At 41.6% G+C, this 26814-nt stretch overlaps 1 protein-coding gene across 1 annotated transcript in view; it reads left to right on the top strand.

Annotated features, from left to right (window-relative positions):
* The window catches only part of SETX (senataxin), a 570564-nt gene that overhangs the window by 402943 nt on the left and 140807 nt on the right, over nt 1–26814 (top strand). The window contains exon 13 of the mRNA XM_078646176.1: nt 26642–26809. Coding sequence (XP_078502302.1) covers nt 26642–26809 — 168 coding nt within the window. The remainder of the gene's footprint in view (nt 1–26641; nt 26810–26814) is intronic.

Consider the following 26814-nt stretch of genomic DNA (forward strand, 5'->3'; position numbering starts at 1 on the left):
TAAAAAAACACATACTTCTATATGAATTTAGATACCAACATCATCCAAATCAGGTAAGTACTTTTCGAGTTATGAATTTTTACAGGTTTCAAAAGTTAACTGCAATTTTTGGGAGAGATAATGTTATCGGGTGGATTATTGGGACATGTACTGCATTCAGGCACTTGACAGTGACTTAAAGGGTCATTCTCCGGGACTTATGGTGAGTATGGGCAAGGTCCAAGGCCACACCCACCGGTCACATCGAGGGGCTGTGGGGCGTCCGGGTGCAGAGGTGTGTTCCGTTCACTTCAATGGGGAACACTCTAGTTGAAAAGAGACTGCAAGCTGGGTCTGGAGGACCAGTCCGGGGGAACCCTAAGGCACCATCACCTCCCTTGGACTTGGTCTCGGGCTCTGGGACGTGGCTGCAGAGGTGCTTTGAGGCGTCTGGTGGCTGTGGTCGCAGACTCACTCTTTACTTTGGGGTTTTCAGAAAAGGGACAAACAAGTCAGCTGAATCTCACTGTCCCCGAAGTCCCTCGACGTGCAGGTTGGGATTTCTTTTGTGTTTGTGTCTGGTCTAGACATAACAAGCCTTGGTTGCTGCAAAGAGTCCAGTACCCCAGGTATTGGTACTGTGCGGCTCCGTTCAGTCCTGGGGTCCCCGCACTTGGAGGATGGATGGATGGATCTGACCTGTAGTAGCACTGCTACCTCTTCCTGGGCTATCACTGCGTTGGTAGTCTCGGTGAGCGACAGGTCAGTGAACAGGATCTTGCTTCTTTGGTGCCTGCGGCTGCAAGGGAGAAGCTTCTCTACTCCAAGGGAGTCCCTTTATCAATTTGCGAAGCACTGGCAGCCCTCCGGGTTTCTTGAGGTCTGCACAGCGGCAGTATGAGTCGGTTGCTCCACAAGACTCCGGTGTAGCAGGCATGGTGGCGGGGTTGGCACCAGGTCAGATGGGCGCCTCTATCCTCAGGCCAGCAGTCTTCATTGTCCACTACTTTTTTTGTGTCCAATGAAATCTCCTGTCCTGGTATCAGAGGGTCCCCTAAATAATCAATTGAGTGGCATTGAGGGGAAGCCAATGAGCTACTTACCCCTGGGGTAACTACACCCCCTAAATGACCACTTGCTTTGGGGAGTCCCAGAATGCCCAATTCCACCATGCGCAAGATGGCGGAATCCCTAATTTTGTGTTCACTTTAGGCTGATTGCCCTAGAGGTATTTCCAGCCTGGAAGTGCATAGCTATTTGTCACGCCTGTTCTTTCAGCAGGTGGGCCCTGGGCAGGAAGTGACATCTCCCCTTTCGCTGGAAGCCTTGAGTCACATATCAAATGTGGCAGATGCCTTTGAAGCATCCTGCCTTGATATGCGGAGGTGCTAGCCGTTCTAGAGGAGGAGGCTTAAACGCCTCCCTCCAGAGCAGGCATTGTTTCTGGCCTCTGAGAGTGAGGCTCTCACCTCCTAGGGTGTCAGAAAAGTATCTGTTGTGGCAGGCTGGATTGAACCAGTCAGTCATTATACTAAAAAGCCACATGCAGAGGGTGCCTCTAAGATTCCTTCTGGGTGCATGTATTAATAAATACATAATTGGAATCAGGGTGGATTTATTCATATGTGGTGTTTGTTACCAAACAGCATAGGTTTCAGTGAAGCCATTATGTAACAGGGGAACTCGATTTTGACCAGTGCCCTCTACATTCCTTTAGAGGGCTTCCCTGCTCACTTACAAAATCTAGTTATAGAACCAGACTTACATATATTAGATGCAGGGACATTGGCATGGCACACAGGAGTGAATCCTGTAATGTTCTCACTCATGGTTTGAACCATATCTCGCAGCCAGGAATGACAGTCTGTGTAGAATTCGTATGTGGGTCGCTTAAGTTCGCATAGGATATGCTGCAGCCTGTAGGGACCCTTTTCAGAAAAGGCGCAAAAAGGTCCCTACGGGAGCCACAAAAATGGTCTCAAGTACTCACAAATGCCCATAAATTACCTATTTTTTGCAATAATACCAATCTCACAGTGATCACAACCTCCAATTCCCTAAAGAGTACCTCAAGGCGTATTGTGGATATATCGACTGGATGATTACAGCTCACAATCTCATATTAATCCAAACAATTTTATAAAAATTCAACATATGATTAAATGCAAGCAGAAAAAAAAATTCTTATAAAGTTGACATATATGTATTTATTCAACAGATTTTACAGTTATGTCTCAATAGCAAGGACTGAAAGAATGCATACAATAATGATACAAAGTACTTGTTCTATAAAAAAACATAAAAAAACAGTATACGGCGATAGTTAAAATGTTCATGAGGAACAGGTGTCGACGCGGCGTTTCGGTTGAAATGCAAATTAAAAACCTTCTTCAGGACAGTTTCTATAAAGAAACAAACAATTACTATTTCATATATGTAATGCAGTTTCACATTGTTTTTATTTACACATATCAACTTTATTACCATTATTTCTATTTACTCTCGGCTTGCTTCATTTCATTTTATTAATTTTGTTAAACACAAACTCGACTTAGAAATGGTCACTAAGCAAATTATCTTATCACTAGGCCTTACTCTTGGGAGGTCATTTTATTGGTATTACCAAAAAAGTCGGTAGGGCTATGTTCCTAAAAAACACAAAGTGTAACTAATACACTATGTGTGTGTAAATATACATACACACTCATCAATTATGTATGAGCTCTCTTACCTCAATGTCTGAGGCTTTTAATTTCCTCAGAGGTAGGTAAAATAGGACCGTTTCCTGCTTTGGGCACAACGGAACTCAGACTGCTAGAGATCGCGGGTCACCCGACCAATAATTTCGCCACTTCTGGCTTCGGGCCCATATACTTTACTTTATCATATACATTGATCAGATGACCACACAATCTACTACCAATAATTGTGAGTTCCTTTTCGATTTATTTTCAGTGTACCCAACTTACCATCCACCGTTATGGGTACATATGACCACGATGGGTCAGGGAGCTAGCTGTAAAAGGAAAGGCGGCAAAATACAAACCCAACTTTTATACTTTATTTTATGAAATGACCACGGACAACTGGAAGTTTTTGAAAGTTTATCTTAAATTCAAGTAAAGGGCAGTCATACAGCGTTATCAAAAGACTGCTAGTGCGACAGGGAACCCGCTAAGTGAGAGGAAAACTAAGATAAGGGGCAAGATGAACACGCTATAAATCTGAGTTACTTAGTCAGTTTTCGAGAGAAAACCCAAGACCATATCAGGAAGTTGCAAACTGCAATACAGAAAATGATTTCTAAAAGGTAGGGTAACATAGGAACACGCTATGAAATCAAATGCAAATGACTTTATGAAATGCAATGGTTGCAGGAGAAAGCATGGAAAATTATCACGTGCAAAGGTATGTCTTTATTGAAGCAAAGACCGAAAAATAGAAAGGTGCAGTTTTAAGAATTTCAGAGCAATATTTACCTAGACTGGTGTGAAAACCAACCCTGGCCACGGGTCAGTTAAGGACAGGAAAACCCTCAAGGAAGGATAACCCTCAGTGGGACAGCAGGTGCAGAATGGACACCCCAGGACAGGACAGGAAACCCAGATTCGGATCAGGACAGGACCACCAGGATACGACCAGCACCCGCAGTTCGGAAGCAACGCCTGCGCTCCACCCTCTCTGCAGCTATCAGTCAGGACCCCGATTGGGTCAGCGAATTCCCAGAAAAAGTGCTCCGCCAGCACTTAAGGTTCAGTAAAACCTTCAGAGTCTATGGTCAGATTTCGGACAGAGAGCTCCGCAGCACCTCTGTATCAAGTCACCTATTGAGTGCGTTGGGTCAGTGACAGGTCAGCTATTCAGACAAGTCGGACGATTTCTCTAGCTAAACCTAGGCTAGTTATACTGTTTTAGGACAGGGTACCACCCCCCAAATGTTGCAAAGTGTCAGAATCCCCAATTTCGATTGGTCCTAAGGTAGGATTTGGTTAACACACCAATCAGAACAGACTATTACAAGCCCTACTTAGCATCCTAGGGTGCCGCCTATCAAGATTGGGGTTCCCACGAGAAGTCGCAGAGAATACAATGGAAACTTATACATTTGTTACAATATAGGAACATTTGCTCCATCCTCCTGGGTCAGAGGTAATTCTCCCAGGAGCATCTTGACTGTGGCTGCCAGCTGGCTGAGTTCCACGGTCCAAGGTTGTCTTTGGCCTCGCATTTTGAGCATGCGCAGAAAGGACCTTCAAAATGGCTCACGACCCATTCGGACCCCTATTTCCCGTGATACATGAAAAGTAAGCGAAAACAAATTAGTACATAAAAATAAATGAATGTATTACATGTCATGATGTCGTACTTTAGCTTCATCATTATAAAAATATACTATGCATTATTGGTGAGTGCAACAAACAATTTCACAAGAGCAGCAGCACAAAGCTTCACCACGTTATAGCCATCTTATTGCTTATTACGCATGCGCACCCTTTCCCTCCCAAACTATTTCTACACGAAGTCACGTGAGTGTGACTGACGCATGCGCAGAAGAGGAAAGTCAAGCAGCGGCCATTTTAAAACACGGATTAATCGTATTAGTAAAACACATAGGCAAGCTTCTCTATCATACATATATGTCGGAAATAAAAGATATTAGTAAAACATACAATTCGTTACGAGGTTACAACGGTTTCGAGATTCATGAATCGAGCAAGTCGCGATGCGAAATCTTGCTCTATCAATCCCCTCTTTGATGATATTTACTATCCTCACAAAAAATGGAACCAGATGCCAACTTTCTTTCCCACCTTGTACATTTCTATCTCTTCCAACAAGCGATTCAGCTTCTCTTTCTCAGTTTTGGTAGGGTGAGAATTTTTCACCTTTTTATAAATCTGATTATTAATTTCTTCCAATTCAAGTTCATCCGCACTTCGTTACACTCCTCTCGCATTCACTTGATATTTCTTTCGGTGTTTGCGACATTTGCAACAGACAAATATGAGAAATAGGATAAGACCTATCACTCCAATTGGCATCAGTACCTTTAACAATAAGCTTTTACCTAAACTAGCAAACCAATGACCTATATTGGAGAGACCATCAACCAGTGTCTTCCAGGCACTGTCAACCTCGAGTGGTTTGAGTTCCTTTTCCAAATTAGTAATGTTTTCCACATATCTTTTGAGCTGTACGCTTTTGTCCGGAATGTAAGTGCAACAATGTTGCGCCTTCAACATCCGGCAGACTCCGCCCTCTTTTGCTAATAAGGTGTCAAGAGCAAGTCTGTTTTGCAAAACCATTGATCTGATCGCAACCATTTCAGTATTGACCAGCAGAAATCCATGAGCTGTGTCAGTAGACAACACATCCACTATAGTGGATAATTTGCAAATTCTGTGAGTGTTTAGAACCACTCCCACTCCAGGTATCAGTGCACTAAAAATACTACCCATTATTTCACCTACGCTTTCTCTTTTGCTACGCACTAAGCCATTAGTGTTTTCACTGCTTCCAGCAATTTTATTCACATGGTATATTCTCGGGAAAACAATGCCAAAATAGCAGCTTCCATACCAGTGATCCGGCAATTTGAAATAAGCCTTGTCTCCACATATATAATAAATTCCAGGAAACACAGGCTCTGACCCATTTTTGAATCCCCAACCTCCAATTACCTTGTAATTATGTTCACATTGACTGGAACCAATGAAAATGTTATTATAATAACTAGTCTTCTCGCGATGAAGACAGAGTTTCCCTTTCTTCTCGAAATCCAGCAACAAAGCAGGCCCTGCCCCGCCATTTGAGGTGCTTTCCATGTTTTCAGCCCATTTAGGTGTTTTCTGTTTCTTGTCATTAGCCTTTCTTTGGAAACTCTCCCTTCTTTTCTCTGCCATGTTTAAAAATATCTTTTCTTGTTCATGTAATGTACAGGTCAAGTTATCTCTGTGTGCTTCAGCTATGTCTATATTGCCTATAGTCAGAAAATAGTCTCCCATATATCGTATTACGTCACTTTTGGTATGTACAGGATTCAGATTTCCACGAATGGGAAGTTCAGAAAAGATCACGTCATTGTTAGAGTAATAGTACTGTAACGGTCCTCTTTTGTAAAATAAGCTTGCTAAAATACTACAGGAAATTCCATAGGTCAAAGGTAGATGATGATATGTCACGCCTTCAGCCACAGAAGTAGGCAGCTTCATGCAGACATAGCAATCTTCTATTTCCATAGTTTCTACGTAATGCACTAACAAATTTGCGAAAACATTTAAGTGTGTCTTGTTTCTAACTCCGTGGTAATGTAGTCCTTCCTCATCTGATGCTTCTAAGTCACGTTTTGTCTGTCTGAGTGCTTTCTCACGTCTTTCTACACTTCGTGTTGTCTGTTCTTCAGTGTCGGTAATCTGAGTAGGGTCAATATTAGTATTTTTGCTAACCATAAAGGGAATGAAAACTGTTAATCCTATCCAAATTAATATTACTATAACTATACTACATATACACACTTTGCAGCATGTTTTGCAACAACTACGGCTAGGTCTACCACTCTCGTTTGTATCAGACATTTTGGCTCAGAAGGAAATTTTAACCCCTCTTTGCAGATTTTCCCAGGTAATTTTATTGCTGACCAATTTCACGGAGGTTCTTCCTCTGCAGAGTAATCAGGAATTTGTTCTCCGTCGCTTTCGTCAGTAATATCAGGATCCTCAAAGTTTTCCAAGATTAAGTAGGTCCACTCTGGATCCTTGTATTTTTCGTTTTGTCTTTTTATTCTTTCACTCCTTCTCTTGGCGTTATCTTCAGGTATTTCTGCAATTCGGGGACTTTTTCTTATGTCTGCAAGTTTCTCTTGGACTGTTTTTATTCTTAATCTTAGTCTCTTAATATACCTTGGCTCAATGTGCTTCTTTTTCTTGAGTCTTTTAGCTGGTACTGTTATTTGGCTTTCCTCTAATGTTCTTTTATTTTCACTGGTTTGTGGCACTTCAATTTCTGTCTTCTCCCTTTCTGTCTGACTAGTCCCAGGTCTTGTATCTATTTCTTCTGCCTGGTTGCTAAGCTGGCCTTGTTCAGGTGAGTTTTGATTTTTGCTTTCGAATGTCTCTGTTTCCGTGTCCTGAACACGTTCTTCTAGTTCTGCCTGATCCTGCTCGAGCACTTCGATCCCTTGATTTTCTTCTGCTCGAACTATTACACTATGTCTAGTCTGTCCCTTTTCGATATCAGGAGTCTGTGGAGGAGTATCGATCACTTGTTCTGTCCCTGTCTGACCTTCTTCTTCGTCCTCAGTTTTGATGTGAATCTCAATGATCTGAGGGTCTTCGCCTGTGCCTTGCTTGTCCTCTCTATTCCACTCTCTGTCTTCCCTTATTCGCTCTCTTGTTCTCAGTGGATCTCCAGTAAGATCGACTATGGGTATCCAATCTTCTGGCCAAATCCTCTGCAGCTCGTCATCAGCTACTTTCGGACCAACGTCTGTGGGCTCCTCGGCAGTACTGGTGCTTGGCCATACGTCATCGGCTGCCTCTGGACCAACGCCTAAAGGACCCTCAACGGGACTGGTGCTCGGCCGTCTGATATCAGCTACTTCAGGACCAACGTCTGTAGACCCCTCAGCGGGACGACCTTCAGCTCCAGGCTCCTCGTCTGGTATTACCTTCTGGGTATGGCTGGCATGGATCCACTTGGGAACACCTGCACACTTCACTGCTGTCGTCGTTACCAGGATTACTTGGCGCTTTTTCCCCCACCTTGGCGCAAGGCAACTTGAACGAGTATGCTTCTTTATCTTAACCCAGTCACCAGGAACCAATTTGTGAACTGGAGTTGTTGGGTTGGCGACGGCGTCTGCCCCAATCTGGCGAGAGATAGAACGCACTTGGTCACCCAGTTGCTTGCAGTATTCAAGTACCAAATCATCAGAAATGCTTAACAGTTTGTATCCTGGTACTCATGCTTGTCTCATCACTCTTCCCATCAATATTTCATGGGGGCTCAGGCCTGTTCTTCGATCTGGAATGCTTCTGAGTCCCATCAGAACAAGAGGCACGGCTTTTATCCAGTTCAAGCCGGTAGAATCACATATTTTTGCCAATCTATTTTTTATAGTGCCATTTATTTGTTCTACCACTCCAGAAGCCTCTGGATGATATGCACAGTGCAGCTTTTGTGTGATGCCAAATGCTGTACAAAGCTGGGCCAAAATTTCATTCTGAAAATGAGTACCTCTATCTGAGTCAATAAATACTGGAACCCCGAATCTAGGTATCAACTCTAGTAGGAGCTTAGCTACTGTTATGGCGTCATTCTGTGTGGCAGGGTAAGCTTCCACCCATTTTGAAAATAAGCAGACAATGACAAGGACATATCTTTTTCCCTCACATCGTGGCATGGTAATGAAATCAATTTGTATTCTCACAAAGGGACCCCCTGATCTCCCAATTTTCATCAGTTCAACTTCTGTTTTCTTGCCAGCGTTGAACTGCTGACATGTCAAGCACCTCTGGCAAAGGGACTCTGCTACCTTCCTGAATTTCTTGTTGTACCAAGTCTGTTGAAATACCAGAACCATGGCGTCCCTCCCAATGTGTGATCCCTCATGTATCAATCGAGCCATTGGGGCAAGCAGGTGTCTTGGTAACACAGGCATACCATTTGGGCCCACCATGACACCATCCTCACGTCTCGGTTTACAACCTTGTTCTTTCCATTTCTCTTTCTCTTCCCAGGGCGTCACATGCTGCCATTCTCTCACTTCATCCCAAGTAGGCACTTCTTCAAACATTCTAAGTTGGCAGCTGTTTCCAACCCCACCCCGATTGGGATTTATTCTCAGTCGATCCATAGCACATTGTTTTGCCACCCGATCAGCGAAATCATTTCCCAATGACACAGGGTCAAGGCCCTTCTTATGAGCAACACATTTGACCACTGCCAATTCTTTTGGTAATTGGATTGCCTCTAAAAGGTCTTGGACAACCTTTCCATTCCGAATGGGGGTACCTGAGGAAGTCAGGAATTCTCTTTGTAGCCATAATTGGCCAAAGTCATGCACAACCCCGTAACAGTACTGACTATCAGTATACACTGTTACTTTTTTATCTTTTCCCAATTTGTAAGCTCTTATCAGGGCGATCAATTCGGCTACTTGTGCAGACTTTACTCCAAATAGATAAGATGCTTCCTCAATTTTGTATAAAGTGACCACAGCGTAAGCAGCACTTAGGCCTCCTAGTTCATGTCTTAGGCAGGAACCATCCACGAACCATTCCACATCATGCACAGGCAAAGGAGTTTCTTTAATGTCTGGGCGAGGTTTGGTACTGAACTCTGTCAGGTTAATGCAGTCATGCTCATTATCTCCCTTATCTTCCATTACCATTGAGTCAGGGAGTAGAGTGGCAGGGTTTAAAATGTTACATCGGGTAATAACGATATTTGCAGCACCCATGAGAATCCTCTCATATTTAGTCAGCCGACTAGGGGTGAGATACTGAGTTTTTGTACGAGTCAATAGGATCACAACTGCATGTGGAACATATACAGTTACAGGATGTCCCATAAGGATAGACTCACTTTGTTCTAAACTGGTGCAAGTTGCAGCTACTGCTTTCAGACATCCAGGTAATCCAGCAGCCACTGGATCCAAAGTGGCAGAAAAATATGCCACAGGCCTTCTGGTCAACCCATGCTCCTGAGTCAGGACTGACAATGCACAATTGTCACGAGTGTCACAGAATAAGCCAAACTCCTTGGAGTAGTCAGGTATTCCCAGAGCAGGGGCTGTACACAGGCAATTTCGCAACTGTGTGAAAGCTGTTAGGCTCTCGTCATTCCATTCAACTGGGTCCTTTGCTCCTTTCTTTGTCATTTGTATCAAAGGTTTTGCAAGAACTGCAAATCCCACAATCCATTGCCTGCAATAACCTACAACTCCGAGGAACATTCTGATTTCTTTCTGAGTACGGGGTAACTGCATATTTTGAATTATTCTGACTCTCTCTGAGGTGACTTTTCTGATACCTTTTTCTATCTGGTGTCCCAGATATTTCACTGATTTCGAACAGAACTGTAATTTCTCAGGGGCCACTTTATGTCCCTTTTCACTCAGGTGATTCAGTAGGGCAATGGTGTCAACCACGCAATCCCTATGGCTTTTAGACGCCACCAATAGGTCGTCTATGTACTGTACCAAAACAGATTTTCCAGGTAAGACTAAAGTTTCAAGGCATTTTTTCAAGCTCTGATTAACGATAGAGGGGCTTTCTGTGTACCCCTGGGGGACCTTGTTCCAAACATACACGTTACTGTTGAAAGCAAATGAGAAAAGAAATTTGCTATCTGGATGCAATGGGATCGAAAAGAAAGCATGACATAGGTCTATCACAGTGAACCATTCAGCATCCCAGGGGATCTGATACAGAATCACTGCTGGATTCGGGACAATAGGGCAGCAAGGGACCACTATCTTGTTTACCTTTCTCAGGTCCTGCACTACTCTGTACTTGCCATTGGGCTTTTTGATGCCCATAATGGGTGAATTACACGGGCTACTCATTACTTACTGTATGATGTTTGCTTCTAGCAGTTTCTGTATTTCAATGGCAACACCTGCTCTCACTTCGGCACTCATTTTGTAAGGCTTAGTGTTAGGGTAAACTGCATTTTCCTTCATTGTTATTTGTATGGGATCTACGTTTTTCATTAACCCTACATCCTTTCCAGTAAAGTCCCACACTTCTGACTTCACTGTCTGCTGGAGTTCTTCAGGTAAGTCCTGTATAGTCATTCGTTTTATTTCTGAGTCAGGTCTAATTAGCATTAGCTTGTAGATACCGTCTTCATCTGGTGTTTGAATTTCGACTCCCTTTGGTGTGCAAAAGATGGTACAATTCATTTTGCACAGCAAATCACGTCCCAGCAAATTTACCGGACTGGTATCACAGACAACAAATCTGTGCATTTGTTTAAAGTTTCCAATTGAGATCTCCATGGGTTCGGTAACAGGTGTACTAATCAATTGATTAGATACTCCTACTACTTGGATTGCTTCTCCCGAGAGGGGTAGGTTTGGAACGTCCACTGTTCTCACAGTAGAACGTGTAGCACCAGTGTCCAATAGAAAGGTGACATCATTTCCATCAACCTTTCCTTCAATGTATGGCCCTGACTGGTCTACCGGCAAAGAGGCGCCAAGTACGCACTCCTCGTCCTCCCCTCTCAGGCCCCGTCAGTATTGGTCATCACAGAAAAAGGTGTCGCTCAACAAATACTGCGAAGTTGCTGTATTTCTATCCTCATTGCCTCCCCAGACTTCTACATCATCACCCTGTGGTGACTTCCCTTTAAATATAGGCTTTGGCGCTCGAGGCACTTGAATCGTTTTTACCTGTTGCTGGGTCTTTCTTTGCTTTTCATTCTGCGTCTGTGGAATTAAATCAGGTGTTTGGGCATTATCAACTTGTAAATACGGACACTCGTCTCGCCAATGTCCAATTTCTCCGCACTGATGGCAAGGAAATTTCTTTTTGGCTTCCTCTCTACTCATTTTAGGTCGGGGCTTTCCTCCATTCCCTCCCCCAGGACCTTGGTTCTGAGTCACTTTATTTAATTTACTCAGCTGTTGTTCTGCGAGCTTTACTTGAGCCCACATCACTTTCTCCTTCAGGGCCTTTTTCTTTTCTGCCATTTCGTCCTCACAGTACTTTGCGTACCGTAGGACCTCATCTATCTTTTTGGTATGCCAACAGATTTTATTATCCTTTATCCACTGACAAATTTCGGGTCTTAAACCGTTTACAAACCTGTAAATGAAGTGGGTCATGTCCTTCATCTTGATGTTATCTATAGCACTGTATGTTTTGAACACCTGCAACAGCCTTTCATAAAACGAGTGCACTGTCTCGTCCCTTTCCTGCGTGGTTCTATCTATTTTGGTCCAATCAGTTTCCTTTGCAGGTACTTTTATTTTCAAATGTTGAATTACCTGTTCATACTTCCTCATCACTTCCTTTGATGGTTCCCCTGTTTTGTCATCTCTCGGGTATTCCTCACTAGGCCAGGCAATGGCTATTTTACACTCAGTCCACAGATCTACAGGGACCACTATGTCGAAGAACCCATCCAGGTCTTTCCATAGGCATTTCTGCACTTTTACGAATCTTTCTACCTGCCGGTACCAATCGACTGGTTTTTCGCGTAATTTTGAGAAGTCATTTGTGAAGGACACAATATCCTGTCGAGACCATGGGACATGTACATATTTTCCCCCTGGTACTTCACGCATAGGGCATAACTGTTCTGGTTTCTCAGCTTCTCTTAGAGCGTATTCGGAAGTTACCTGCCTAGACCTGGCCTCATCTTTCTTCCTAGCCCATCTGGCTTTCCATTTTTCCACGTCTCCCCATTTCTGCAATACTGTCAATAGTTCCTTGACCTGTGCCTTTTTCCCTGACACATTCAGGTTTTCCAAATCTTTGTCTGAAAATTCTGCTCGGTAGGGTTTCTGCAAGGGTTTCGATTTTGAAATGTCTATTCCCATACTAGCAGCAGTATCTGTCAATTTTTCATGAAGTACTCGGACATTGCGGGTAAGACTTTTGCACATAAACAACAGTTCTTCTTCAGAGTAGGTATTTAATCTATCTAATCCTACGTTTCCTGCCATTAATTCTTCTATTTCTACTCTCAGTTTGTAGAGGTCTAAAGGTTTCGTTTGCGAAGTTTGTTTCTCTAATTCTTGACTCCATCTTTCAATTTCCTCAGGTGTGACCAAGGTGACACTTCTAGTACCCGAAGTCGATTCCATTTGAATCTCCCTCGCATTGAAAGGATTATGTCTTTTCTGCATTCTTTTTCCTGTATTTCTAATGGGCAGATCTAGCAGTGAGACTTCAGACTCAAACTCACTCGTCTGTTCATCTACAATTAAGGGTTCTGGTCTGGGCTGTGCTATGACGGGAGTAATGACTGGAGGTTTTGGACTTTCATGCCGATCCCCGTACAATGAAACCACGGGTCCGATTGTTACTGGGATTGTCAATGCTTCAGGACTGGTATTTAACTGGGTCATTTTCTGAATGATCTCAGCTCTCTGTTTTGCTAGAACCTCCCACTCCTTTTCTTCTAGTAATCTCTCTATGGATTGGTCATGTAACACCTGCGGGGTTAGTGTGGGAGCATAACTTGGGGCAGTGGGATGAGTCTCACTAGGTCCTTCACCATAATTTGGTCTTGGGAATAAACTTCCTGTACCTAGGGATCTTCTTTCTTCCTCATACTGTGACTGTAATAACGGCATTCCTGAACTTGAGGGTCTCATCTCGCCTCCATAGGGAGGTCGAGAACAAAAATCTCCTTCACGGGAATATCCTGTCTCCCCACTAGCTGACATCCTGGGGTAAATGTTTCTGGTATCCACTGGTCCTAGACTCTCGGTATAGGGAGGAATGTGGTAACCCCCTCCTACACTTGCGGACTTAACTTCTTCCTGAGGAGGAAGTCTTCGGGAAATATCTCCTGCACTGGAAGGTCGATGTCCCTCATTATAAGGAGGCGGACTTCTTGTACATAGGTCATCTAACAATTCATCATCCGACTCTCCAATGGGTACCCAATGTTTAGATTTTTCCAACCGTTTCTGTCCCCCAGAAGGATCATCTGCTGGCATCATGGGAAACAATCCCTCCACTATCATATTCTGCCTCCACTGTTTCATCTTTTTAGCTCGTGCTTCCTGTTTCAATTTTGGATAAAATTTAGTTAACCCTTTGTCCATCCGTGGCTTATCCCTTTCGAAAGCCTCGATTTCCCATTCCTCTAGTGCTTCATACTGCGTTAATCTAGGTCTGGGATGTAAATCATTCATTCGGGTTCTCAAATTAAATAGAATTCTGCTGTTAAATGTTCCATCTAACGGAAAAGCCAATACTCCGTCATCTTTCGTGTATTTCACCCAATTCTCCAACCATACACATGTGTTGTACCCTTTATCGAACATCATGAAAGATGCGGGAGTGTTGGGTTGCTGTATGACAACACCTTCTCTAGTTTTAATCGGCTTGTCCTTTTTGAAATAATTCTTCACCTTATTTACAAGAGATACTTTTCTCTTAGTTCCGTACATAATGTCGTTTTTAACTCCTTTCCACTGATCGTTCTCAAATCCCATATAACGTGGATCAGGTCTGGTATGCGGTCTATACGAATGCCACATACGATTTTACGAGTGATTTTGTTTACAAAATCACTTCCAATCCGAGTGCGTCTATTATTTTCGTGCGACCAATGAAATGCACGAGTTCAAATAATCTCGACCAATGGGTGCGCGGCCCTTTCGTGAGACAGTTCCCACGCTCCGGCGCTCGCCCCTCCTTTACAATTCCAGCTACGCTAGCAGCCCGCTGCGTCTACCAATCCCAGTGCGGCACGGAGTGACGTCAGAGCAGCTTCGCGACTGACTCCCTCCTTCACAAGGTAACGGAAACTTTCTTTCTTTCTAAAGTGCTTAGTGCTTGGTTATTTTACAACGAATACACATTCTCCACCGTGCTCAAGTGTCTAGACCGGAAAGAATTTGTTTCGCTGCAAGTAAACTACTTCCATTTACTTTTCACTCACTACGAGTAGATCTCTTCTGCCTACCCTTCACACTAGCATTGGAGAACCTGTTACTTCCCTAGACTCATCCACTTCTCCGGGATATATCTGAGACTAAGGTTTTCCTAGCGAACCCCTTTGCTTTCACTCGAGCTCCGATGAACCTGCTACTCTTCCGATGTGACCCTGACTAGGTTACGCCACAATGGGAATTTTGCCAATGAACCTCGTTACTAACATTTATTCAATCATATATTCAGAAAAACCCTAGTTAGTGCTTCCAGTTCTACCTAACCTGCACCAACTTTCCTTAAAACAGGTGACCTCAAAGCGAATGGATTCTATTCACCACTCGCTATTCAATTCCCCGGGGATTCCTAACAACATGCAAGACGTTTTACGTACAAATGGATTAATACATATAACAGTATAATAAGAAGAATAACAATTTTAAAACATTTCATAATTTTTCAGAGTAAACGATTTTCAAGTGAGTGATCAATTTCCCTTGAAGCGCCTACTCTTATAGCAGCATCCGACTTAGCTAGACTAACTAGTCCTACCTAACCTTTAACTATTCCCTAACCATAACTCTGCTACCAGAAAATTACTGCTAGAGATCGCGGGTCACCCGACCAATAATTTCGCCACTTCTGGCTTCGGGCCCATATACTTTACTTTATCATATACATTGATCAGATGACCACACAATCTACTACCAATAATTGTGAGTTCCTTTTCGATTTATTTTCAGTGTACCCAACTTACCATCCACCGTTATGGGTACATATGACCACGATGGGTCAGGGAGCTAGCTGTAAAAGGAAAGGCAGCAAAATACAAACCCAACTTTTATACTTTATTTTATGAAATGACCACGGACAACTGGAAGTTTTTTAAAGTTTATCTTAAATTCAAGTAAAGGGCAGTCATACAGCGTTATCAAAAGACTGCTAGTGCGACAGGGAACCCGCTAAGTGAGAGGAAAACTAAGATAAGGGGCAAGATGAACACGCTATAAATCTGAGTTACTTAGTCAGTTTTCGAGAGAAAACCCAAGACCATATCAGGAAGTTGCAAACTGCAATACAGAAAATGATTTCTAAAAGGTAGGGTAACATAGGAACACGCTATGAAATCAAATGCAAATGACTTTATGAAATGCAATGGTTGCAGGAGAAAGCATGGAAAATTATCACGTGCAAAGGTATGTCTTTATTGAAGCAAAGACCGAAAAATAGAAAGGTGCAGTTTTAAGAATTTCAGAGCAATATTTACCTAGACTGGTGTGAAAACCAACCCTGGCCACGGGTCAGTTAAGGACAGGAAAACCCTCAAGGAAGGATAACCCTCAGTGGGACAGCAGGTGCAGAATGGACACCCCAGGACAGGACAGGAAACCCAGATTCGGATCAGGACAGGACCACCAGGATACGACCAGCACCCGCAGTTCGGAAGCAACGCCTGCGCTCCACCCTCTCTGCAGCTATCAGTCAGGACCCCGATTGGGTCAGCGAATTCCCAGAAAAAGTGCTCCGCCAGCACTTAAGGTTCAGTAAAACCTTCAGAGTCTATGGTCAGATTTCGGACAGAGAGCTCCGCAGCACCTCTGTATCAAGTCACCTATTGAGTGCGTTGGGTCAGTGACAGGTCAGCTATTCAGACAAGTCGGACGATTTCTCTAGCTAAACCTAGGCTAGTTATACTGTTTTAGGACAGGGTACCACCCCCCAAATGTTGCAAAGTGTCAGAATCCCCAATTTCGATTGGTCCTAAGGTAGGATTTGGTTAACACACCAATCAGAACAGACTATTACAAGCCCTACTTAGCATCCTAGGGTGCCGCCTATCAAGATTGGGGTTCCCACGAGAAGTCGCTGAGAATACAATGGAAACTTATACATTTGTTACAATATAGGAACATTTGCTCCATCCTCCTGGGTCAGAGGTAATTCTCCCAGGAGCATCTTGACTGTGGCTGCCAGCTGGCTGAGTTCCACGGTCCAAGGTTGTCTTTGGCCTCGCATTTTGAGCATGCGCAGAAAGGACCTTCAAAATGGCTCACGACCCATTCGGACCCCCATTTCCCGTGATACATGAAAAGTAAGCGAAAACAAATTAGTACATAAAAATAAATGAATGTATTACATGTCATGATGTCGTACTTTAGCTTCATCATTATAAAAATATACTATGCATTATTGGTGAGTGCAACAAACAATTTCACAAGAGCAGCAGCACAAAGCTTCACCACGTTATAGCCATCTTATTGCTTATTACGCATGCGCACCCTTTCCCTCCCAAACTATCTCTACACGAAGTCACGTGAGTGTGACTGACGCATGCGCAGAAGAGGAAAGTCAAGCAGCGGCCATTTTAAAACACGGATTAATCGTATTAGTAAAACACATAGGCAAGCTTCTCTATCATACATATATATCGGAAATAAAAGATATTAGTAAAACATACAATTCGTTACGAGGTTACAACGGTTTCGAGGTTCATGAATCGAGCAAGTCGCGATGTGAAATCTTGCTCTATCAAGACGATATCCTGATTTCTATATTCTAGATATGTCTGGATGTTCAAGTGTCTGCAAATTACATGAAATCAGAGGTATCTCTATTAATAATGATTAACCCTCTTTTTTAATTGTGTTCCTATCTATTAGGTTACAAAAAAGAATACCTTCATATAGTTTACTTCAGGTTCACGCTATTTTAGCAGGAGCCACCGATATCGGGTTATTTATCCACTTGCGTATTTCTGAGAAAGGGAGCAAAGGCACAGGATTGACCTTAATATCTGAAATACTCTGTCTCTTTAGTCTATACATAAATTGTGCTTATACTCGCCAAGTATCACTTTATGGCAAATCGCTGTAGTCGCGGCCTTTTCAATTGGCTTTTCGTGTCGACTTTACTAGTTTGGGGGTTGACCTCCCACTGTTTCTGCGATTTCTAATAATAAAAAAACGTGTCTTCAGAATCAAACTTTTATATCTCCCATTTTTCTATCTACTACTGGGGTATCTTTTTATTGAAAAAAAACTACTAGTTTGCGTCATTATTTAGAGATAATGTTTATATGATGTTAATGATCTTATTGGTTACTAAAATATATGCATAGAGACACTTTTATTCTCTATGTATTGTGTAAACATTTTTAGGTGATTTACCCGATTTTGTAATCTGGAGGCCAGCAATGTTTATATGATGTTAATGATCTTAGTGGTTACTAAAATATATACATAGAGACACTTTTATTCTCTATCTATTTTGTAAGCATTTTTCAGCTGATTTACCCGATTTTGTAACATGGAGGCCAGCAGTATAGTTATGTGTGTCTAGGTTTAAAACACACACCACGCCCGTTGAACCGCATCGTTTCTCTCTTATGATTATAGCGGTTTTACGCCGCTCTTTTCATGCCTATATCTATTATTATTTATGTAATCTCAATGGGGATTAAACTAAAATACATTTTGTAGGGGCGCTTTCATTACAGATATCATTAGTACGCCCACCCTGAAGAGCCCCGTCCTTAAAATCCTCACCTTCTCACATAGTCGGCCTCCCTGCTCCTGTTTAAACGGCGTTTCGGGGGTTCTGTGTATATCAGTCAATCTTTGAAGACGCCAGCTTGCGTCTTATATGTAAGCATGGCAGTCATTGGTTGTTAGACTGCGCCTTGTGATAGGGCGGCTTAAGATCACGTGATGGTTGTTGTATTACCAAAACTTTACGCAATTGTTCGGTCAACATTGAACTTTTCAAAGTTGGTCTGATAATGCGACTAGTTTATTAGTTTGTTTAGGGGTCAGATTGATCGCACTCCGCTCATTATACTTACGCAATATGCGTCACTATTTTTGTTATGCAAAAACTATATATTAAGAAAAAAATATATTAAGAAAAAAATATTAAGAATAAAATATATATAAGCAGCAATTCTGTTACGAAGATTATTTAGTTTAATGATCTATTGTAATTGCCCAATGGTTTCTATAGAATCAATGATTAGAATAATGTCTATAGGCCTGTTAGTCGATTACCAAAGGCGAATGTCTGCTTCTTTGCGTCTTTGCATAAAGCTTTATTGCATTGGTATGCTCTCATCATTTAATTATCAATGAGGGAGGCTTTGTTCTATTCAGGACTGTTTACGATATATTTGTCTAACGTGGGTCCACATTAAACATCGTATAGTGATTACACTCCTGGCATTATGAAAGCATTAAAAACATTTCTATTTATAGGGCTGTTGAAAAAAATATTTCTAGCGATGAAGTGTCTATAGTATTTGATAGTATATCATTCTGTACTCTTTTTGGATATTCTTGCCTATACCTCTATGTTTAAGGAGGGCTAGAAAGGGAACAACACATGTTCTGAAATTTAAACAGTACATTAATTATGTGTAATACTATATTATACGCTCCCAGTCTTCTCTGCTGTTAAGGCCCATCCGGACGCTATTGAATCTTGACATATAGTACTGTTCGCGTTTTTTCCTTTTTTGATTGAGGTCACCACCTCTAGCAATAATAGTTACTGTTTCTAAACAGCACCATTGCAGGTCTCTAATATCATGTTTCATTATCCTCCAATGTTCAGTCAGCGGCGCGCCTTTCTTATCTGTTCGTAAAGCTGATCTGTGTTCATTCATCCGAATGCGCACCTCTCTAGATGTTTCCCCAATGTAAATGAGGTCGCATGGACAGCTTACTAGATAAATTACATTTCTTGTTCGGCAATTCATGAAACTTCTGGGTTTAATAACTACATCTTGTTTGGTGATTGTACTGCCACGGATTATGTCCTTGCAGTTACCACAACAAGGAAATGTTCCAGTAGGTAGAGGGGCATTATCTATGCAAGGCTGGTTATTTGCTCTCACCTCCCTGTATGTATGTACAAGGCTGTTGCGAATCGTACGATTTCGTCGAAAGGAGAACATGGGTTTGGGTAATCTTTTCTGTTGTTTGTCATTAATTAAGTGCCAGTTCCTATTTATTATGTTCTGTAATTTATTACTTACTTGATTGAAGTTAGTCACAAAAATAATAGACTGGGGATTAGTATCCTTTTTCTCCTTATTTTTGAGTAAACTTTCTCTGTCGTAATATTTTGCACGTTTATATGCATGCCTCACCATCAGTCTTGGAAATCCTCGTTCGATAAATTTTGATTTTAGGACCACTGCATGTTTATCAAAATCCTGGATTGTGGTGCAGTTTCTTTTTAGTCTCAGGAATTGACCAAAGGGAATGTTATTAACCTGGCAGGGGGGATGGTTACTGGTATAGTGGAGCATAGTATTCCTATCGGTAGGTTTTGTGAACAGTTCCACATTCAAGCAACCATTAATATGTTTAATTATTAAATCAAGGAACTCACAGCTTTGATTGTCTGTATGGATTGTAAAATTTAAGTTATCATCACCTAAATTGAGTCAGGTGATGAACTCCATCAGAATATCTATTGGTCCAGTCCATATAAAAAAAACATGGTCGATGTAACGGGACCACATAGAGAAATTTTCATAAAAAGGTGATACCTGATTGAATATATGTTGTTCTTCGAATTGTGATACATATAGACAGGCCAGACTAGGAGCACAGGTGGCCCCCATGCTGGTACCTTTTGTCTGTCTGTAAAGGCATATATCAAAGACACAACAGCCATTATTCAAAAACTAGAAGGCCTAGAGTTTAATCCTGACACCCAGATCTTAGTCACTCTAGATATCGAGGCGTTATATACGAATATACCTCAAAATGCTACGATAGAAATGATCAACTCGATGCTCAATGCTGAAGATAGAGATCATACCGCCCATGAACTATTTATTATAGATTGTGTAACTTTGGTACTTAAAAATAACCTGTTTCTATTCAATAGAGCTATACAAACAGACAAAAGGTACCAGCATGGGGGCCACCTGTGCTCCTAGTCTGGCCTGTCTATATGTATAACAATTCGAAGAACAACATATATTCAATCAGGTATCACCTTTTTATGAAAATGTCTCTGTGGTCCTGTTACATCGACGATGTTTTTTTTATATGGAGTGGACCAATAGATATTTTGATGGAGTTCATCACCTGGCTCAATTTAGGTGATGATAAAATTTACATCCCATACAGACAATCAAAGCTGTGAGTTCCTTGATTTAATAATTAAACATATTAATGGTTGCTTGAATGTGGAACTGTTTATTGAACGAGGATATCCAAGACGGATGGTGAGGCATGCATATAAACGTGCAAAATATTACGACAGAGAAAGTTTACTCAAAAATAAGGAGAAAAAGGATACTAATCCCCAGTCTATTATTTTTGTGACTAACTTCAATCAAGTAAGTAATAAATTACAGAACATAATAAATAGGAACTGGCACTTAATTAATGACAAACAACAGAAAAGATTACCCAAACCCATGTTCTCCTTTCGACGAAATCGTACGATTCGCAACAGCCTTGTACCTACATACAGGGAGGTGAGAACAAATAACCAGCCTTGCATAGATAATGCCCCTCTACCTACTGGAACATTTCCTTGTTGTGGTAACTGCAAGGACATAATCCGTGGCAGTACAATCACCAAACAAGATGTAGTTATTAAACCCAGAAGTTTCATGAATTGCCGAACAAGAAATGTAATTTATCTAGTAAGCTGTCCATGAGACCTCATTTACATTGGGGAAACATCTAGAGAGGTGCGCATTCGGATGAATGAACACAGATCAGCTTTACGAACAGATAAGAAAGGCGCACCGCTGACTGAACATTGGAGGATAATGAAACATGATATTAGAGACCTGCAATGGTGCTGTTTAGAAACAGTAACTATTCTTGCTAGAGGTGGTGACCTCAATCAAAAAAGGAAAAAACGCGAACAGTACTATATGTCAAGATTCAATAGCGTCCGGATGGGCCTTAACAGCAGAGAAGACTGGGAGCGTATAATATAGTATTACACATAATTAATGTACTGTATAAATTTCAGAACATGTGTTGTTCCCTTTCTAGCCCTCCTTAAACATAGAGGTATAGGCAAGAATATCCAAAAAGAGTACAGAATGATATACTATCAAATACTATAGACACTTCATCGCTAGAAATATTTTTTTCAACAGCCCTATAAATAGAAATGATTTTAATGCTTTCATAATGCCAGGAGTGTAATCACTATACGATGTTTAATGTGGACCCACGTTAGTCAAATATATCGTAAACAGTCCTGAATAGAACAAAGCCTCCCTCATTGATAATTAAATGATGAGAGCATACCAATGCAATAAAGCTTTATGCAAAGACGCAAAGAAGCAGACATTCGCCTTTGGTAATCGACTAACAGGCCTATAGACATTATTCTAATCATTGATTCTATAGAAACCATTGGGCAATTACAATAGATCATTAAACTAAATAATCTTCGTAACAGAATTGCTGCTTATATATATTTTTTTCTTAATATATTTTTTTCTTAATATATAGTTTTTGCATAACAAAAATAGTGACGCATATCGCGTAAGTATAATGAGCGGAGTGCGATCAATCTGACCCCTAAACAAACGAATAAACTAGTCGCATTATCAGACCAACTTTGAAAAGTTCAATGTTGACCGAACAATTGCGTAAAGTTTTGGTGATACAACAACCATCACGTGATCTTAATCCGCCCTATCACAAGGCGCAGTCTAACAACCAATGACTGCCATGCTTACATATAAGACGCAAGCTGGCGTCTTCGAAGATTGACTGATATATACAGAACCCTCGAAACGCTGTTTAAACAGGAGCAGGGAGGCCGACTCTATGTGAGAAGGCAAGGAGGATTTTAAGGACAGGGCTCTTCAGGGTGGGCGTACTAATGATATCTGTAATGAAAGCGCCCCTACAGAATGTATTTTAGTTTAATCCCCATTGAGATTACATAAATAATAATAGATATAGGCATGAAAAGAGCCGCGTAAAACCGCTATAATCATAAGAGAGAAACGATGCAGTTCAACGGGCGTGGTGTGTGTTTTAAACCTAGACACACATAACTATACTGCTGGCCGCCATGTTACAAAATCGGGTAAATCAGCTGAAAAATGCTTACAAAATAGATAGAGAATAAAAGTGTCTCTATGTATATATTTTAGTAACCACTAAGATCATTAACATCATATAAACATTGCTGGCCTCCAGATTACAAAATCGGGTAAATCACCTAAAAATATTTACACAATACATATAGAATAAAAGTGTCTCTATGCATATATTTTAGTAACCACTAAGATCATTAACATCATATAAACATTCTCTCTAAATAGTGACGCAAACTAGTATTTTGTTTTCAATAAAAAGATACCCCAGTAGTAGATAGAAAAATGGGAGATATCAAAGTTTGATTCTGAAGACAAGTTTTTTTATTATTAGAAATCGCAGAAACAGTAGGAGGTCAACCCCCAAACTAGTAAAGTCGACACGAAAAGCCAATTGAAAAGGCCGCGACTACAGCGATTTGCCATAAAGTGATACTTGGTGAGTATAAGCACAATTTATGTATAGACTAAAGAGACAGAGTATTTCAGATATTAAGGTCAATCCTGTGCCTTTGCTCCCTTTCTCAGAAATATGCAAGTGGATAAATAACCCGATATCGGTGGCTCCTGCTAAAATAGCGTGAACCTGAAGTAAACTATATGAAGGTATTCTTTTTTGTAACCTAATAGATAGGAACACAATTAAAAAAGAGGGTTAATCATTATTAATAGAGATACCTCTGATTTCATGTAATTTGCAGACACTTGAACATCCAGACATATCTAGAATATAGAAATCAGGATATCGTCTGAGTTCCGTTGTGCCCAAACCAGGAAACGGTCCTATTTTACCTACCTCTGAGGAAATTAAAAGCCTCAGACATTGAGGTAAGAGAGCTCATACATCATTGATAGTGTGTATATATATTAACACACACATAGTGTATTAGTTACACTTTGTGTTTTTTAGGAACATAGGCCTACCGACTTTTTTGGTAATACCAATAAAATGACCTCTCAAGAGTAAGGCTTAGTGATAAGATAATTTGCTTAGTGACCATTTCTCCAAGTCGAGTTTGTGTTTAACAAAATTAATAAAATGAAATGAAGCAAGCAGAGAGTAAATAGAAATAATGGTAATAAAGTTGATATGTGTAAATAAAAACAATGTGAAACTGCATTACATATATGAAATAGTAATTGTTTTTTTTTATAGAAACTGTCCTGAAGAAGGTTTTTAATTTGCATTTCAACCGAAACGCCGCGTCGACACCTGTTCCTCATGAACATTTTAACTATCGCCGTATACTGGTTTTTTATGTTTTTTTATAACATGTACTTTGTATCATTATTGTATGCATTCTTTCAGTCCTTGCTATTGAGACATAACTGTAAAAACTTGAATAAATACATATATGTCATAACTTTATAAGAAAAAAAAAATTCTGCTTGCATTTAATCATATGTTGAATTTTTATAAAATTGTTTGGATTAATATGAGATTGTGAGCTGTAATCATCCAGTCGATATATCCACAATACGCCTTGAGGTACTCTTTAGGGAATTGGAGGTTCTGATCACTGTGAGATTGGTATTGTTGCAAAAAATAGGTAATTTATGGGCATTTGTGAGTACTTGAGACCATTTTTGTGGCTCCCGTAAGGACCTTTTTGCGCCTTTTCTTAACATTTTGCCCTGGTCCCAGACCTTAAACAGAAGGGGGCCTCCTTGATTTTTATTGACCCTTTTTAGAAGCCATGCCCTCAGTACCTGGGGTAACAATGACTAGGGACTTAAAGGGGGCTAAAGTCCTTAGCCAATTATAAAACAATTAGAGAACACCTTGATTTGGGGAAGGAGCGCTGGCACTGAGGTCTGGTTAGCGGTGTCTGTGCACTATCCGATTTGAAAACCAGCATCCAGTAGCTAAAAAGGGGGCAAAAAGGTTGTGGGTGGGCTTCGTGGAAGAACTGCAACAAAAGCCCAGTTTCCTATAGTGTCTACTACTGGAGGTAGTCCAGGAAATCTTTGCGCAGTGGACCACTCCTCCCTCTGGTGGACTTATTGGTTTCTTTGGAAAATACTCATTGCTAGTAATTCTGCGACCTCCAGTATCCGAAGCGGGGAGTCTTTGGATGATGTATATCAGTTGAGGTTAAACTTTCAGCTCCATTATGTGTTTTCTCACCCACTCCCTTGATTACTCTGGTTCTGAGAAATATTCGCCAAGACCTAGCCAAAGTCCTTCTTATAGTGCCGGATAGGCTGAGAAGGGTGTGGTAGGCAGACCTCCTGTGCTTCTCCACATTTCCGCCGCCTGCCTTTCAGTTGGGTTGACTGGTTCTGTATCCCAATCTCTTAGGTCTTCACCTACATGGCATGGAGATTTAGCAGGGACAATTGTTCTTCTTTTAGCTGCTGCCGGCAGTGGTAGACTTTATATTGCCTGCACGTCGCTGCTTCACTAAATCTGCGTTCTCCGGAAGATGGGGAAACTTTGATGCTTCCTTTGTGGACAACTGTGTGGATCCCTTGCTCTCCAAGCTATCCGGAGTGCTGCAGTTTATACTTTCCCTAGCTCAAAGAGGATGTGCTGTGGGCACTGTGAAGGGCTATTTAGCCTCCTTGTCTGCTTTCCTCAGTCTAAAGAATCAGCCATCCTTGTTTAAGTCTCTTATTGTCTTACTTTCTCTTAAACGCCTGACTAGCCTATTCCACCCACTCTATTTGTAGTTCCTCGGTGGTACCTGAATTTGGTTCTTGTTCTTGATGGAGTCTCCATTGGAGCTTCTACATACTTGTACACTTTGGATGCTGACTCTTAAGTCGGTGTTTTTGGTTGCCATCACGTCTGCTAGAAGGTTCAGTGAGTTGCAGGCCCTGATCTGTCGCCCCAGTTCACTACCTTCTTTACATACAAGTTGGTGTAGCGAACCATGGCTACTTTCTTTCCCAAGGTCATCACTCAATTTCACCTGGCCCAATCCATTACCCTCCCAACCTTCTACCTTCCACCTCATACTTGGAAGGTGGAGAAACATTGCATTGGTTGGTTCCGAGGCAAAGGATTAGTAACTGGACGGCACCAGAGAGTATCGTTCAGATGACAGCTCGTCATGGGCTTTTGCGGAGCCAAGAAGGGGAAAGCAGTTCAGAAGAAGACTGTATCCCAATGGATCATTCTTTGCATTAAAAGCTGGTGCGTCCTTGCCAAGAAGGAGCTACCCGAAGGAAGCCAGGCCCATTCCAATAGGGGCTGAGACCACCACTTCATCACTGGCTCGGGGTGTTCCGATTGCAGAAACAAGTAGAGCGGCAACGTGACCTTCCTTGCACACCTTTGCAAAGCATTTTGCCTTGATGCAGAGGTAAGCAAAGATGGACACTTCCGTAGATTCGTGCTTTAGGATTTCCTGGTCCAAGTCATCCATCAATCCTCCTCGTGGGCAGGGTATTGCTGTGAAATCTATTCTACAGGTAAGGAATCTGTAGGTAGAAGTATCTATCAGATTAAAAAGTTACTTACCTGTGGTAACAATGTTTCTGGTATATACTCTACCTGCAAATTCCTCACCCGCCTGCCCGTTTTGATGGATAAATTGTAGGGACAGTTAATAAGATTCCCTACAATGTATATATACTGGTACTGCAAAGTCTCACTATTTTCCACTCTCCCTCATCTGGAAGGCTTAAAAGAATGGAGGGAAAGGGACATCGATGACCTGGAGCAGGCACTTTATGGACTGACGGGCGTTGCCTGGCGCCACTTCTGGCACCGACTGAGTCCAGTGCCATCTACTGTCGGCATCAAGGCTTTAAGGTTTTTGGATCCCATCTGGCACCAGTGGATTGCTCTAGATGTGAGTAATCTTCAGATAGAAGTATCCATCAGAAACATCATTAACGCAGGTAAGTAACTTTTTTTTTCCAGCTGGGAACCTGCTTGAATTTACATACAGCTGCTTTTATCAAGAGAAAGTTTTCATCACATTGTTCTAACCTGTTTTGTTTTATTTAGGTTTCCTTCTTAAAAGACTACAATGAAAGTCAAAGGAAGTCGATTGAGACCGCTTATACTATGGTGAAGCATCACCCAGGCATTCCACGGATCTGTTTGATTCACGGCCCACCTGGTACGGGAAAATCTAAGACTATTGTGGGAATTCTCATCCGCATCCTGAGCGAGGTAAA

Source organism: Lissotriton helveticus, chromosome 5_1 (assembly GCF_964261635.1).
Source record: "Lissotriton helveticus chromosome 5_1, aLisHel1.1, whole genome shotgun sequence".
Classification (NCBI taxonomy): Eukaryota; Metazoa; Chordata; class Amphibia; order Caudata; family Salamandridae; genus Lissotriton; species Lissotriton helveticus.